Source organism: Amblyraja radiata, chromosome 37 (genome assembly GCF_010909765.2).
Source record: "Amblyraja radiata isolate CabotCenter1 chromosome 37, sAmbRad1.1.pri, whole genome shotgun sequence".
Taxonomy (NCBI): Eukaryota; Metazoa; Chordata; class Chondrichthyes; order Rajiformes; family Rajidae; genus Amblyraja; species Amblyraja radiata.
This window is the reverse complement of record NC_045992.1, coordinates 13,047,520-13,063,939: the sequence shown is the minus strand read 5'-3', so window position 1 is coordinate 13,063,939 and position 16,420 is coordinate 13,047,520. Positions and strand designations below refer to the sequence as shown.

Sequence of the window (16,420 nt, the reverse complement as noted above, 5' to 3'; positions counted from 1 at the left end):
CATCTGTAGCTCTTTCCGACACATTAGATACCAATGCTAATAGCTGTAGGAAGGAACTGCAGATGCTGGTTTAAACCAATGAAACACACAAATTGCTGGAATAACTCAGCGGGACAGGCAGCATCTCTGGAGAACAAGCATATACAAAACCTGGTTCTGTACCTTCTCATACCTCTAGTGTATCCCTCCCTGACTCTCAGTCTGATGAAAGGTCTCAACCTGAAACGTCTCCTTCCACATACATTGAGTGATGTTTCGGGTCGAGACCCTTCTTCAGACTTACTGAATGACATCCCAACCAAGCCCATGACTGAGTTTTCTTTTACCTATTGCATCCACATCAAAGCATTACTTTCCATCAACCAAGAACAATCGACCTGGTAGTTTTTTTCTTCCCCAAGTGAGAAGCATTGAAACCAATTGTCCAGGTGACTCACCAGACTCTACAAAACTAGACATCTAATCACAGACATAATAATCTGGCACCTCAATAGATAATACATTTCCAGTCTGCCGACCTTAAGTGAACCATGCTATGGGCAATGCTGGCAATCATTGATGAGTTGAGTTTAATTTATTGTCACAGGTAGAGAAAAGTTTTTGTTGCATGCTAACCAGTCAGCAGAAAGACAGTGCATGATTACAATCGAGCCTTCCACAGTATGCAGATACATGATAAAAGGAATAACATGAATGATTGGAACTTGTGTTTCCTGATTAGTTTCAGGCTTTGGGATTGCCATACCTGACAACCACACTGCTACTTTGCCCTTACAGTAAATACAGCAACCCCGGGTTTTTGATATTAGGGGAATTTGAATAAGTTAGCACATTGAATGTTAGAGGTAATGGTTAGACTTTCTCGTGTTGGAAATCGTTCCCCAATAGCTGTTTGGCAATCATGACATTTCCTTAATTGTATTGCAATGTCCAAATAATGCAAGTACACAGTCCCATGGAAATGCCATGGTTACAAAGCAAACTGACCTTCAGCAGGGCCAGAAGAAGATTTTCAAAGTCACCAGCATTCTCACACTGGATAGATTCCTTTAAACTCACTGCATTCTCTGTCAAAAAGAAATCACAAATATAGTTACCATTGAAAAAAACCAAATTAGAGCATTCTGAAGAGCGTATTAAAAATTGATGCAACTTATCGATTTCAATTCCACAGGAACAAGCACTTCAATCCACACATGATATTCTGACAATTTACATTTCATTTCATTACTAACATAATGTGGTTCACTGTACATTGGACAAACACAGACTCTGCGATAGCTCTGTGGAGCACCTGCCCTCAGTCCACAGGAATGGCCCTGAGCTTCTAGTTATTTGCCACTTTCATTCACCATCCCGCACCCACTCCGACTCTCCGTCTGTGGCCTCCTGCACTGTTACAAAAAGGCTCAACACAAACTCATCTTCCACCTGGGCACTCTGCAGCCTTTAGGACTCAACATCAAATTACTTTAGATAATACGCCTCTTCTTTTTGCATTATCAGAACTGGTAACCCATCATCATTTCGGCTCAGTTTTTCCCTTTTCTCTGTAGGTTTAGGTTCATTATTGTCATGTGTGTCAAGGTATAGTGAAAAGCTTTGTTTTGCCTGCAATCCAAACAGATCCTATACAGTTGTCAAACTCAATTGAGACAATTGTACATTTCACCTATTGTGCAATAGGTAGATCAAAGGGGAAGATAGATTGCAGAATATAGTTCTCAGCATTGTAGCACACCAGTTCCACAGCCAAAGTCCAATGTCCACTATGGGGGTGGAGGTGGAAAGCACCCTTGCTTTTGGGAGGACCGTTCAGAAGCCTGATAATAGAGGGGAGGGAAGAAGCTGTTTCAGCGTTTGGTGGTGCATGCTTTCAAGTTTCTGAGAATGACCGGATGGGATAAGTCTTTGTTGACTGATTTTCTGAGGCAGCGTGAAGGGCAGTTGGAGTCAGTAATGGGGAGTCTGATCAGCATGATGGCTACGTTCACAACTCTTTACAATTTCTTGGGGTGTTGGGAAGAGTTGTTCCCAAACCAAGCTGTGATGTGCCACAGTCTGCTTTCTATGGCACATCTGTAGAAGTTTGAGCCATTGGAGACATAGAAACATAGAAACATAGAAAGTAGGTGCGAGAGTAGACCACCAGGTCCGTCGAGCCCGCACCGCCATTCGCTCATGGCTGAACACTAAACAGACACACTTACCCACAAACAGTAGACACAAGACACAGAACACAAGACACTACCCTCCCCTTTATACCGCTATCACCCCTCTCCACCCCAAAAACCTCGTGATCTCCTGGGAGAGGCAAAAAACCGGATAAAAACCCAGGTCCAATTCGGGAAAAAAAATCCGGGAAATTCCTCTCCGACCCCAATCCAGGCGATCGACACTTGTCCAGGAGATCACTCAGGTCTTACTATGCTAACCATACCTAGGTCCATATCCCTGCCCTCTCCCCGTAGCCCCTTATCCCCTTGGCAGCTAAAAAACCATCTATTTTAGTCTTAAATATATTTAAAGTTTCTGCTTCCACTGCTCCCTGGGGCAGTGAATTCCATAAATTAACCACCCTCTGGGTGAAGAAGTTCTTCCTCATCTCCGTTTTAAAAGAGCCCCCCCTTATTCTGCAACTATGTCCCCTAGTTCTAGTTTCCCCGATCATTGGGAACATCCTCGGTGCATCCACCCGATCAAGGCCCCTCACGATCTTATATGTTTCAATGAGATCGCCTCTCATTCTTCTAAACTCCAAAGAGTAGAGTTCCAGCCTACTTAACCATGCAAAATTCCCTAAGTCTCTTCAAGAAGTAGAGATGTTGTGCCTTCTTGGCTGTGACTTCAATGTGATAGGTCCACAATACAATACAATACAATACAATACAATACCTTTTATTTGTCATTTGAACCTCACATGAGGTTCAAACGAAATTTGGTTTCTGCAGCCATACAAAAAAAAGAACCAAGACACACACCAACACAATTCAATTCACATAAACATCCATCACAGTGCGTCCTCCTCACTGTGATGGAAGGCAAAACTTAAACATATCTCTCCTCTGCACTCCCCTCTCCCCCCCATGTCAGAGTCAAAGACAGAGTCAAAGCCCCCGGCGGGCGATGTTAAATGTCCCGCAACCATTAAAGCCACGCCGGGTAATGCAAGGCCACGCACCGGGTCTTGGTGTTGGAGCCCCGGCGGGCTCTTGGTGTTGGAGCCCCGGCGGGCGCTCACAAAGTCCCGCGGCCATTCCAAGCCGCGCGGGGCCCCGCTCCAGGTAATCTTCAACCCCGCAACTCGGACGGGAGAAGTCGCCATTGCGGAAGCCCCGAAAAGCTGTCTCCCACCAGGGACCCGCGGGCTCCCGGTATTACTGTCCACAGACCTGCGGTAGGAGCTTCCGAATCTCCGGGTGTCGGGTCACAGCAGCGCTCCACCACAGCTACACCCGCTCCGGACTCGGCCAGCTCCGTGATGGTGAGTAAATCCGCAGCTCCGCGACTGGAGCCCCAGGTCATTCCTGTCGGAGGCCGCTCCACGTTGCAGCCCCAACGACAACGGAGACCCGACAAAGAAAAGGTTGGGTCTCCCGTGCAGGGGAAAGACCTTAAAGTTCCCCCCTCCCCACCCCCACCCCCACACACATACCCCAACAAAAAAAACAATAAAAACTACATAGAACAAGACAGAAAACAATAAAAAGACTGACGGACTGCAGAGGCCGCTGCTGACAAGAGTCGCGCCGCCCACAGATCATTGGTAATATTAACGTCAAGGAACTTGAAGATCTAGACCTCATCCACTTCAGCACCATTGAAGGTGTGCTGGGGCATGTACTCCACCATGCTTCCTGCAGTCGATAACTAGCTCCTTTGTCTTGGCGATATTGAGGGAGAGTCCTGTTGTCCTGACACCATGTTACTAAGTTCTTTATCTTTTTCATGTATTTTTTCTGCTGAGCATGTTCCATGGCCTTACCATTGGTTACAGATTTCATTGGCACACATGCTCAATCTGAACCACTCCTTAACTGGATCGTCGGTCACCTGGTCTATCATAGACATCCCCTTTGTTCTGCACATCCCATCCTCTTAGCAACCTAAAAGTAATTTATTTTCTCTTTTACCCCAGTCTTGGACCAAAAACATGTATCGTTTCTCCATCCACAGATGCTGACTGACCTACAGAGGCAAATCTAGCCTTTTCTGATTTTCATTCCGATTTCCAGTATCTGTGGTTTTGTGATTTTCATACTAATATTAGATGCATTAAGATAAAGGGTACACAGTGATATAGAATTATTCACTGGCCATACATGGTTAAAGGGAGAAATGATACTCCATGCGAGAGTACAGTTGTTGAAATTAAGGAAATAAAATTGGATTGTGTTTTATCTAGTTACAGTTTTCATCTTGTGATGGACAGTATTAACTGGTAAATTGTTGGATTTATAGATTTATCAAAGGCAAAACCTTTCACAGAACAGAATAACCAAAGCTTACATGATGTGTTAACTATGAAGGGGACAGTTACCAATTGAGTTGAGCATCAGTGGCTCGATGAGGACACATGCATGGTAGTGGGCAACAAGGACAAAGAGTAGGAAGTTATGATCACAGCACGAGGTGCCATCAATCTAGTTGTGCGACTCAGACTGACTATCTGAGAAACATTCACAAAACGCAACCTTTGGTTAACTTGGGATCTGAAGGTAATATTGTCTTCGAGAGCAGACAGATGTACAATCTTCCTATGGGTGGCACAGAGCAGCAGCTAATGGAGCTGATGTTCTTGTAACACAGGATAGATTCTCTAGTGCAGTCCGGGTGGATTGGTGTTCATCTGTGACCTTGTGGGCTGCCACCACATGCTCCAGTTTCCTCCCACAACCCACAGATCTGTAGGTTAATGATTCACTGTAAATTCTCCGTAATGTGCAGGTGAGTGGAGGAATCCAGAGGCATTGATGGGAATGTGGGGGAAATTGTGGTTAGTGTACAGTGTATGTTGTCCCAGTGGGATGAAGGGTCTGTTTCATGCTGTATCACACTATTACTCTTTGATGCACCAACTAGCTTGGGATCTGTTCAAAGTAATAGCACAATGCTTAAGTGTGCATTTCTATAACAGCAGTTATGACAACCACTAGTATTGTAGAAATCAGAAAGCAATTCCATTACCTGTTTGGTAGGCTTCAGCAAGTTCATAAATGTGTTTGTTTGTCCTTGTAGCTAAAATTTCCAAGAGGATGTGTTCATCGGTTCCAGCACCCTATTAAACCACAGAATTCAAGTTTACCAAGATCTTAATCACATTTAGGAACAGAAATTACACTTCCACCCCAAAATGGATTGCGCAATAGCATGGAAATACCTCTGACCCATTATCTCTGCCAAATACGATGACACTTTGGCAACATGAGATTCATTTACATTTTTGCGGTACTCGAGCAATAACATTCAATGAGGTACATAGACATAGAAACATAGACAATAGGTGCAGGAGTAGGCCATTCGGCCCTTCGAGTCTGCACCGCCATTCAATATGATCATGGCTGATCATCCAACTCAGTATCCTGTACCTGCCTTCTCTCCATACCCCCTGATCCCTTTAGCCACAAGGGCCACATCTAACTCCCTCTTAAATATAGCCAATTAACTGGCCTCAACTACCTTCTGTGGCAGAGAGTTCTAGTGCATTACTCACAGCCCTTGGTATTTGAAGGCAACAATTATTCAGGTATTTTTTTCCCCCCCAATTGTTTCTAAATTGCAATGAGGGTCATTTTTCCTCACACAGGTGCCACCTCAACCAGTCACCACTTAATGATGAATCTGTACTTGCGAGCAAAGGCACAATTTGCGAATGCTTGATTCTGTCTTTTGGCTGATCACGCACATGCACCATCACTGAACGGCAATCAAAGCAGAGAGGACACCTTTTCCCCTTGCAAGTTGCACCAGTTTAATGGATGACTTATGCCCCTGTCCCACTTAGGAAACCTGAACGGAAACCTCTGGAGACTTTGCGCCCCACCCAAGGTTTCCATGCGGTTGCCGGAGGTTGCAGGTGGTTGCCGGAGGTTGCAGGTAGTGGAAGCAGGTAGGGAGACTGACAAAAGCCTCCGGGAACCACACAGAAACCTTGGGTGGGGCGCAAAGTCTCCAGAGGTTTCCGTTCAGGTTTCCTAAGTGGGACAGGGGCATTAGGGTACATTGGATTTTTGACATCCACGCCTTCAGCTCTTTTAGATTAGCACAAGCATGTTGGACGGAGAGATTTGGGAACACATATCTGAGCATTGTCCCTCAAACAAGGCTTATACTTCTCAAAGAAATTGAAATGTCTATAAAACACTGGGCTTCGGCCTACACACCCAAAAAGGATCAGTGCTGAAGGAGGGGGCCCAAGGTGAGTGGAGGAAGACAGGCCTTTTAATGGAGCTGCAGGAGAGTCACACATAATTCATGACCTTTGATGGGGCAAAGAAAATAATAAGAGGTAACATCTGCCTCACAGATCATGGCCCAACTCTGAGGTCCGGATTCTCAGGATAAAATTGGGCCATGAACAGGGAGTAATTGTGAGGCCTATACATTCGGCCAAAAAAGTCAAAGTTTCATTTCAACACTTATTTCCCCACTTGTCCGCTCATCTACTCCTGCCACTCATCTACGTTAGAAAAAATTCACAGGAGCCAATTAACATACCAGCATGTCTTTGGAATGTGGGAGGAATCCAGAAACCCATGTGATCGTAGGAGAACATGCAAACTCCACACAGGCAGAACTTAATGTCAAAATCACACCCTAGTTGGTGGAAGCTGTGTGGCAGCAGCATTAACTACAATGCCTTTAGTTAGAAAGTTGGAGAATTTAAGGACTTTGGGTGACAGAGTGCAACCTATTTCCAAGCGATAGAATCCAACATGTAAAGAGGCCGAATATTAACTGTGACTCACCTCCATTGCATAGCTTAGTTGTTGTGCATCAAACTTTGCAGGAGTCAACATCAATCCCTCAACCACAGATTCAAAATTCCCTCCGAGCTCCGATTTCAATTCATCAATTAGGTTCTGTAGCATTATTTATAACACATTAGCCAACAAAGTTTACAGTTAAAATTTTACACAATGTACATTGGTGTTGGTGTCAACATTCTGTTCATCACACCATGGGGATGAGTTTAGTTGGTTTATTCTTTCCTCAACATGCCAAATGTTTACAGCTAAATACATGTTTCTGTTTTGTGCCTACTAACACTATCACTTACTTATGAGGTCAAATGCATATTACTTGGAATGCTGGCAAAAACTGCATGATTGAAGCACTGTATTGTATTCTCTGGCGAATCCTGTTTGCCATGAAATGAACCCTGGTGCTGGCAAGTAGTGAAATATCAGTAGATGTTGTGCAGCTGGAGACATCGTCTAGATTGTGGGCTGTGTGAAGGGCTGAAGCTAGGGGCAGGAATGGGAACGCAAGATTCAGGAAGGTGGGCTGTTTCTGGCTGGATCAGGGGTCTGGACTGCTTGAATCGCCTTGTTTTGACCAACTAAAACATATGGCAACGACAACTTTTGTACATCATTATAGGATGAGCTTCATTGCCAGCAGCCTTGGTGATCTCTGTGCACGTAAGAAGTCATTGTCTCTCTGCTTCATGAATAATGACACTGATATGCTGAAGGATTTGTTAAGAAAATGTATCCAGCAGTGAAATACATTTGAATTGTAACTTGCAAAGTGACAATTTCCATTGGAAGCATTTCCATACAAAAAGTTAACATGCAAATGCAGCTGCATGGTACCAATAATATGTGGTATCTTTAACAGATTGTCAACATATTTATAATCCCAATATTGGAATTATTACTACCAAACAGCACACCACATTTTTGCTGTTTTTGCACAAGAAATGCAAGTACATTAAGAATCGTTTAATGTTGCCTTTACAATGCACACTGTAACTATTTGTTTTAACTTACAAAGGAGCCCCTATTCGACATGTTTCATGAAGTAAATTGCTCATGTTGTAATTTAGCATGTGTCTATTGCTATTCTATCATTGGGATAGAAATATCTTGTGATTTCATATGCAAAAAGGAAAATAACTTTTCATTTGTGACCCCTTATTTGGGATAGGATTTTTTTTCTTCAGAATCACGAATTAAAGGCCGATGCCTGTGACGATGAAGCATGGTGCATCATTCCGTTGGTCTTGTATCATCAAAGTTTACTGATTTTAAACATTTCAGTTGGTGGCTCTGTATCCAGTTCATTCCTTGATGCTTGAGGGAGAATGGGGTTGTAAGGCCATATGTTGTAAGACGAATGGGGTTGAGATCAAAGGCAAAATATGACTATATATATATCTTACAGCAGTAATAGTTTCAAAACCTAAAGTAGTTCCTCCATCTATTATAAACACATTTGCATTTGTTTATATTTATGGTTGATATGAAGGCTAAATTAAATTAGCTATTTATGCATTTGAAGAAAACATTCAGAGATAAAGTCACATAGATTTAATATGGTTTAAGGTTTGAAGATTAACACTTTTTTAATTACCTGATCATAAGATGATTTGAAGGATTTAATGATCTGCTGCCGTTGAAAATTAGTTCTACTTGACAAAAGATCAATAATGACATCTTCATCAGTTCCTATTGGAGGAAGTGCAAGACATTCTATTAAATATCCCAAGGCTAGCTGATTTATAAAGATTTATAAAGATACCATCAACTTTCACTATCACATATTTTGCGAAAGTTACATTCACAAGTTACAATACATCAAACCTAGAGAGCAGAATAATTTTCCTGCCTACCTCGACCATCCATACATATAGCATTTGTTTCTGTGTGGTCTTTTCCATCCAAAGATGATTCAGATTCAGATTCAGATTCAATTTTAGTTGTCATTGTCAGTGTACAGTACAGAGACAACGAAAAGCATTTAGGATTTCCCTTGAAGAGCGACATAGCAAATGATTTGAATAAATAATAATAAGTGTCCGGGGGGGGTGGGTGATTGGCAGTCACCGAGGTACGTTGTTGAGTAGAGTGACAGCCGCCGGGAAGGAGCTGTTCCTGGATTTGCTGGTTCGGCAACGGAGAGACCTGTAGCGCCTCCCGGATGGTAGGAGGGTAAACAGTCCATGGTTGGGGTGAGAGCAGTCCTTGGCGATGCTGAGCGCCCTCCGCAGACAAAGCTTGCTTTGGACAGACTCAATGGAGGGGAGCGAGGAACCGGTGATGCGTTGGGCAATTTTCACCACCCTCTGCAGTGCTTTCCGGTCGGAGACAGAGCAGTTGCCATACCATACTGTGATGCAGTTGGTAAGGATGCTCTCGATGGTGCAGCGGTAGAAGTTCACCAGGATCTGAGGAGACAGATGGACCTTCTTCAGTCTCCTCAGGAAGAAGAGACGCTGGTGAGCCTTCTTGATCAGAGTTGAGGTATTGTGGGGACAGTTAACTGTCTGGTTAACTGTCTTAGATGACTTGGATCATAGAACAGTACATCAGGAATAAGCCCTTCAGCCCACAATGTCTGTGCTGAGCATGATGCCAGGACCAACTCTTATCTGCTTGCACATAATCCATTTCTATGTGCCTTTCTAAAAGTGTCATAAATGCCACTATCACACCTGCCTGCACGACCACCTTTGGCAGTGCGTCCCAGGTACTCACCACCTTTTGTGTAAAAAAACCATATCCTGCACATCTCCTTTAAACTTTACCCCTCCCACCTTAAAGATATTCCCTGTAGTATTTAATATTTCCATACCGGGGAAAGGTTCTGATTGTCTATCCTTTCGATGCCTCTCATAATTTATATATTTCTATTAGCAGTCTTCTCAGCCTCCGGTGTTCAGAGAAAATAATCCATGTTGATCCAATCACTTGTAACTAATGCCCCCCTATTCCAGGCATCATTCTGGTAAACCTCCTCTGCACCCTTTCCAAAACGTGCACATCCGTCCTGTGTTGGGAAAACCAGAACTGCATGCAATATCCTAAATGCAGTCGAACTAAAGCTGCATCATGACTTCCTGAGACCTATACTCAATTCCTCCACCAATGAAGACAAGCATACCATATTGCCTTTTCTGCCATTTAGCTTTCTATCACACCCCTAGAATAACAGGCTATTTGAGCAGGTATATCACCTGCATACTGCTCAGGGATTAGTTTGGGGGCATTCTTCACTATTCCCTGAATTGACATCAGGTCCTTTGGATAGAAAATATGAATTACAAACGGACGTTTGCACAAAAAAAAATCAAATCTGCTGGTAGCAGGCTCTTTTTTCTAAAGAAAACAGAGGTGATCAAAGTGAAATAATTAAAATTATTAAAGTTTGTGAAAGGGCATATAATTCCACCTTTGGAGCTTCCTAAAACAGGTTCCTATAAATGCAAGACAGTCATTAATAAATTTGATTATGGAAAATATTTTAAATTATACAAAACGTGGTTGCACCTGTGTAATAATAATGCAGCCATATTTTGCAGTTTGTCAGTAGAAGTCTGGCACAGCGTTTTTGAGTCGAGTACAGAAACTGCCAACTAGGCAGACTAACATTTGTTCAGTAAATGGACATTTTCAGGACATGATGTATGTGGTTGTTGGGGAAGTGCAGTGTCTTTTACTTATCACCATGAGACTTTCCTGGATTTTACTGATGGGAAAACAAAAGTAAACTGGTTGCTCGATTGGATCAGGGGCCGCTCCAAGAGGTCGAACATGTGGACCGGACGCGGCTGACAGCGGTGGAGCAGTATTGGAGGAGGACACCACGGCTAGGCTTAGCCAGGCTGACCCTGTAATGCCGCCATGACAATGGGCCCTCATGGCCATTGAGCACTAAAGCGACATGAATGTCCCTCGATTCATCAACACCTGAAGGTTCTGAGCGATAAAACAAAATCAATGAGCAACAAACAATCCATTGAAGGAACTCAGCAGATCGAGCTGCAGTATTGGTGTTAAAGCAAATGTTGATATTAAGTCAAAACCCTGCATCAGGACTGGAGAGCAGGACTGATGAAGCTCTTTGTACCTTCTATCTCCCCATTCAATCTTGATGCAGAGTTTCAACCCAAACTTCAACATTTCCTCCCACCCCCAGATGCTGGTGAATCTGAATTCCTCCAGCAGATTGTTTGATGCTTCAGATCTGCAGTCTCTTGTGTCAGTAAATCAATGAATCTGCTTCAACACTGTAGAAAATACTTCACCCTGTGTGTAGAGGATCATTGACCTCAAAAGTATTAGAGTGAGCAGTAAACTACAACTACAGCAATGTGTCTCAAGCCAGTCAGTGGTGATTGCAACCTTGATCTCAATTGTCAAAGCATTCCAGGCAAGCCTGGTGTTCAGGCTATAGAAGTTCGTTTTTCTTCTAATGCCATTCTTCATCAATCTTAGCCTCGGGAGACATTGCTCCTCAGACATGTTGTGATAGGACCACAAGCGTCTGCAAACTCAGGATGGTGGTGAGAGGTATGCCGAGGATCATCTAGTTTTGGAGCTGAACTCGTAGGAATAGCACACAAGTCGAGTTCTGAAATGCAAGCAGAGGTCAGATGCACCCCCAGGGTGATTAATAAAACTCAGAATCTAGAGTTTCATCAACAAGACTTAGGCTTAGACTTAGATCCTTTATTTGTCATTCAGACCTTTTGGTCTGAACGAAATGTCGTTCAACGAAACAAGAGTAGCCATGTTTTTAAAATTGAACAAAGTTAAGCTGGGAGGGGAATTGCTGTACAACATTCTCACAGTAGCACGATTTGGATAGAAAATATTTGGCATTCAACAATGTTCAGAAGGAATATCAAGTGTGGTTCATGAAGCTTTGAATATATACTACACAATGGAAGATTTAAAAAAAGAGACAGGAGGCTAAAATCTTAAAATAACGAAACAAAAGAAATACTAGGCTGTTGAAGATCCGGTTTAACCTGTGGTATAACCTGTGTAGAAAGGAACTGCAAATGCTGGAATATACCGAAGATAGACATAAAGTGCTGGAGTATTTCAACGGCTCAGGCAGCATCTCTAAAGAAAAAGGATTGGTGATGTTTCGGTTCGGGACCCTTCTTCTGAAGAAGGGTCCCCACTTGAAACACAACACATCCTTCTTCTCCAAAGATGCTGCCTGACCCACTGAGTTACTCCAGCACTTTGTATCTGTCTTCGGTATAGCCTTCTGTGTCAGTTTCCACGTAGCTCGGTGCATGGTGGGATTTTTGTTTTTCTCGTACTTTCTTTCCCCTGGCATAAAATTTTGCCAAATCAAAAGTAATCCTAACATTTTCTATATTTGACCACACTGGTCTGAAAAACAACAGTCCTTGCTGATACACCGAGCAAACATTTTTATCCCCGAAACCTTGCCCAACGCACAAATTTCAATTTATGCTCCATGGGATCTGTGACCTTACACGGCTTCAAATGCAGCCTCCTGAGTGTCTTAACTGCATTGCTGGATGTGGGGAGGGTCACAGTGAGTTTCAAATACATGGCAGGTTAATTCCAGGCTGCAGCTGCTGATCTGTGCCACATCTCACACTTTGCTGCTCACTGTTGGTTGCAGACCACTCAAACTCCACACTCAAGGAAGAGACGTCATCTAGTTTGCATCGCATCCTCGCCCCACTGTTGAAAATCTGGTTTAGCCTGCAATACCACCTTTTGTGTCGGTTCTAGGTGGCGCAATGCTGGTCGGGAAAACTATCCCTTCATTTACAGTGGGATATTTTGTATTCCGAGCACATTTACTCCCCAGCATAAAATTCCCTGAAATACTATCAAAATTAATGCAACACGGAAAATGTTGGTCTTCAACATTTGCCCCCCACTGGCAAAGAACATGTGGATATCTGTCTACATTCTGTAAGCATCAAGATACTATAGTCACGTCATTACTGAGACCTTAATTGCATCATCCTACCCAGAAGCTCCTGACCACATCCTTATAGGGTTTTGGTGGCTTCCGTGCAAAAAGGACATTGCCTCTGGGCACTCTTCTTCATTAACTTGATCTGATTCCCTGAAACAAAATGCCCATCCATTCACTGCATTGCAACATCCATTTGTTCAGTACTGACACTCCCTGATGGATGTTTGTAATGTAATATGACTCTTTAAGGCCTGCTCGTAAAGATTACATCGGCTATGTTGCATGTTAATAACAATTAGAAATTGCTACACAAAATGGGATATGCCACCTAAAATCGTTATTATCAACCTCACAGAGATCTTGTTATTTATAAGACTTCCACAAGCACACTATTTTAAAACAAAGAAATAAGTAGTTATCTCCAAGGCATCCTGTTTTTGCGAACTTCAGAGCTGTATCCTACATATCACTCTCAGCAGACGGATGCCAATGTAAGCTTCATTGCCTGTCAATTTCCGCTGAAAGCAAACCAGAATCAGACTTCTTGCGCTTTCCCCACCTCACCCGATCCCCATCAATACTCCTGTATTTTGCATTGCCACAAAAACATTGATGAAGTGCTTTGAATTACCTAGTCCTTTCATGGAATTTCGAAGATTTTCTGCATCGTGATAAGCATTAAAACCAGGACTTGGTTTGACAGTGCCTCTTACCTACAAAAAATAGAAATATAATTATCAATTTAATTCTCAGAAAATTAAAATGCTTTCCAAGCCTTTTCGTAGTGGAACCATTGTAACAGGAACTTTATTTTTAAAACAGATTGCATATTTATGGGTAGCTAGGGATAGAAAAATGTTCTGGATTATCACAGATTAAATTTTAAATCTGTTTGTGTTCTATATTTTCATTATATAATCTACAGATTTCAATTCTTGAAGTTTACCTCTCTGCTAACAGCAGCAATGTTTCACTCATAGATCTTGGTTTCTCATTTCAAAAAAACAATCTCAAAGCTGACACGAAGTGCTGGAGTAATTCAACAGGTCAGGTAGCATCTCTGGACAACATGGATGGGCGACGTTTCGGGTTGGGACTCTTCTTCAGACTGATAGTTGTGATGATGGGGTGGGGAGGAGGCTATGAGAAAACTGGGAGGTGGGGGCAGGACAAAGTCTGGCAAGCGATAGGTGGATACAGGTGACGGGGGTTACTTTTTTGGCCGATGATAGGCAAAGGACAGAGATGAAAAGACTAAAAGTGTGGGATGAGGAGATGAGGATAGAAAAGGCACAAATTGGTAAACCAGAGGAATGAATATAGGTGGAGGAGGAAGGGAAAGGGGGAAATGGGTGTACATCCAGGTGGGGGAACAGCGAAAATAAGGGTGAAAAAGGATGCAGAGTAAGGGTGTTAGTAGGTTAATTACCTAAAATTGGAGAATTCAATGTTCATTTGGAGAATTGGTCCCCTTCTCTTGCCTGTGCTGGATCCACAACTGAATCGCCTTGTGTGTGGCCTTGCCTGGATCCACAACTGAATGGGTAGAATGTGTGAATAATAGGCAGATGGAATAAGGTGGGGGCGAGGAAATAAATGGCCATGAAAGAGGACCTGGGTGGATCAGGATGTGAAAGGAGCAGAGGAGTCCAAGTTATGGGAATTTTGAGAATGCAATGTTTATGCTGTTGGGTTGCAAAATAATCAACCGGTATATGAGATGCTGTTCCTCTAGTTTGTGCTTGGCCTCACTCTGGGGGTGGAGGAGGCTGAAGACAGTCAGATTGGGGTGGGAATAGGGAGGAGAATTAAAATGGTGTGCAACCATTGCAGACAAAGTTTAGATGGTTGGCAAAGTGGGCTTCCAGTCTGCACTTGGACTTTCCAATGCAGAGCAGGCCACAACATATAGCATTTGGTGCTGTAGATGTGGCCTCCACATCAGTGAGATCAAGGGCACACTGGGTGAATGACTTGCCAACCATCTGCACTATATCCAAGTCCTTTTATTCCAGGACACACCTCTCCTAGTTCTTTCTGCCACAAAGCATCTTTACTTTCTCTGTCACTGTAATTTTCTGCAATATTCCCATAGTAGTCGCTTACATACTTCTTCTCAATTCATGGACAATACATCACAAATCTTTTTACACCGAATCAAAAAGATCAAAGCAATGACACACAGGGTTATGTCCAAATACTCTTTGCATGCATTTTTTTCGGATTAGGGTGTGCCAATAAGGAACCTGATTACAGACAATACAAAGTTGCGAATCCAGTTTTTCTTAACGTATTGCAGTCACAGGCAAAGAAAAGGCCTAATGTAGGAACATTTCCTTTATTTTCGTGACCGCGGTTGTCACGTAATATTCAACAGATCCTGGTTGGAAACCATACAGAAACACGAAGAACTACTAAAGCAGCTAACCATCTACTTCCTCATGCTATTAATTTACAGAAGCTAGTATCAACGTATCCCTCTGAAATGGCAAACCTGCAGATTACAGTAGTGGTTAAGAGTTTAAGAAGGAACTGCAGATGCTGGAAAATCGAAGGTAGACAAAAGTGCTGGAGAAACTCAGCGGGTGCAGCAGCAGCTCCATAGATGATTACAGTCGTGGTGTCCATTCGACAAAAGAATGCTTTGTACCACTAGAATTTATCACTTTAAGCGGTTGAAGATAGATTGCGATTTTGCCACATATTTCTCCCCTTTATGGACACGCCCAAAAACCTCGTCTATTTTAAATCGGAGAATTGGTTTATCTGTCCTCTCGATGCAATATTTCCTTCTACAAAGTGACAAAATGATTGATAAGAGAAAAAGATTTCCGCGATTTCACAAAACTCGTTTACGTCCAAGCCAGTGACATGGATTACATTTTACTCACACGTATAATTTACAAAATACCCGAGAAACATTTTACTGGGCGTTTGTATTGGTCATACTATTGACTTACATTGTATGTGTCCTTAGCAGCCATTCTCTCAAAATCGGAAATTTCAGGAGATGAAGAGTACTTTACTGTGTGGCTTAACCGGCTGATTGGGGTGTAACCGATGGAGTGAATTGTATTTCACTGACTGCTGAATAGGTGTGTCTCCTTTACATATTTTATTAACGGCTTAGTTGGCATTCTGGGAGTTACCACTCCTGTCTGACGATATCTTCCCTTAATCCCAATGAAAAGACGGATATTGGTCGTCATCGGCACTGAGCCTTTGCCAAGAACATCTGAATGTCCAGGTACCATTTCCCACACCTTCCAAAAGCTTAAAGGCCAGGAATAATTCGGGTGCCTCGGCTGCTGGAATCAATGTATCGGTGACCTGCGAATGCTGTGCTTTGATTGAGAAGGGACATCAGTTAAAAGCGCCTCCTTGTGCCTAGAAACGGGCGGTGCAAAAATACTATTTCTTTAAAATATTTTATTTTTTATCACATTGAAAGAGACACACCAGGAAGCACTTTGAAAATGCAGAGCACGGGACTTACAACGGA

At 42.8% G+C, this 16,420-nt stretch overlaps 1 protein-coding gene across 1 annotated transcript in view; it reads right to left on the bottom strand.

Moving 5' to 3' along the window:
- The window catches only part of LOC116966510 (annexin A4-like), a 30,753-nt gene extending 14,717 nt beyond the window's left edge, over positions 1–16,036 (bottom strand). Inside the window, exons 1-6 of the mRNA XM_033012832.1 lie at positions 15,879–16,036; positions 13,550–13,631; positions 8,578–8,672; positions 6,969–7,082; positions 5,188–5,278; positions 988–1,067 (exon numbers count right to left, since the gene is read on the bottom strand). Of these exons, the coding sequence (XP_032868723.1) occupies positions 988–1,067; positions 5,188–5,278; positions 6,969–7,082; positions 8,578–8,672; positions 13,550–13,631; positions 15,879–15,902 (486 nt within the window). The 5' untranslated portion in view covers positions 15,903–16,036. The remainder of the gene's footprint in view (positions 1–987; positions 1,068–5,187; positions 5,279–6,968; positions 7,083–8,577; positions 8,673–13,549; positions 13,632–15,878) is intronic.
- Positions 16,037–16,420: the final 384 nt, after the last annotated feature.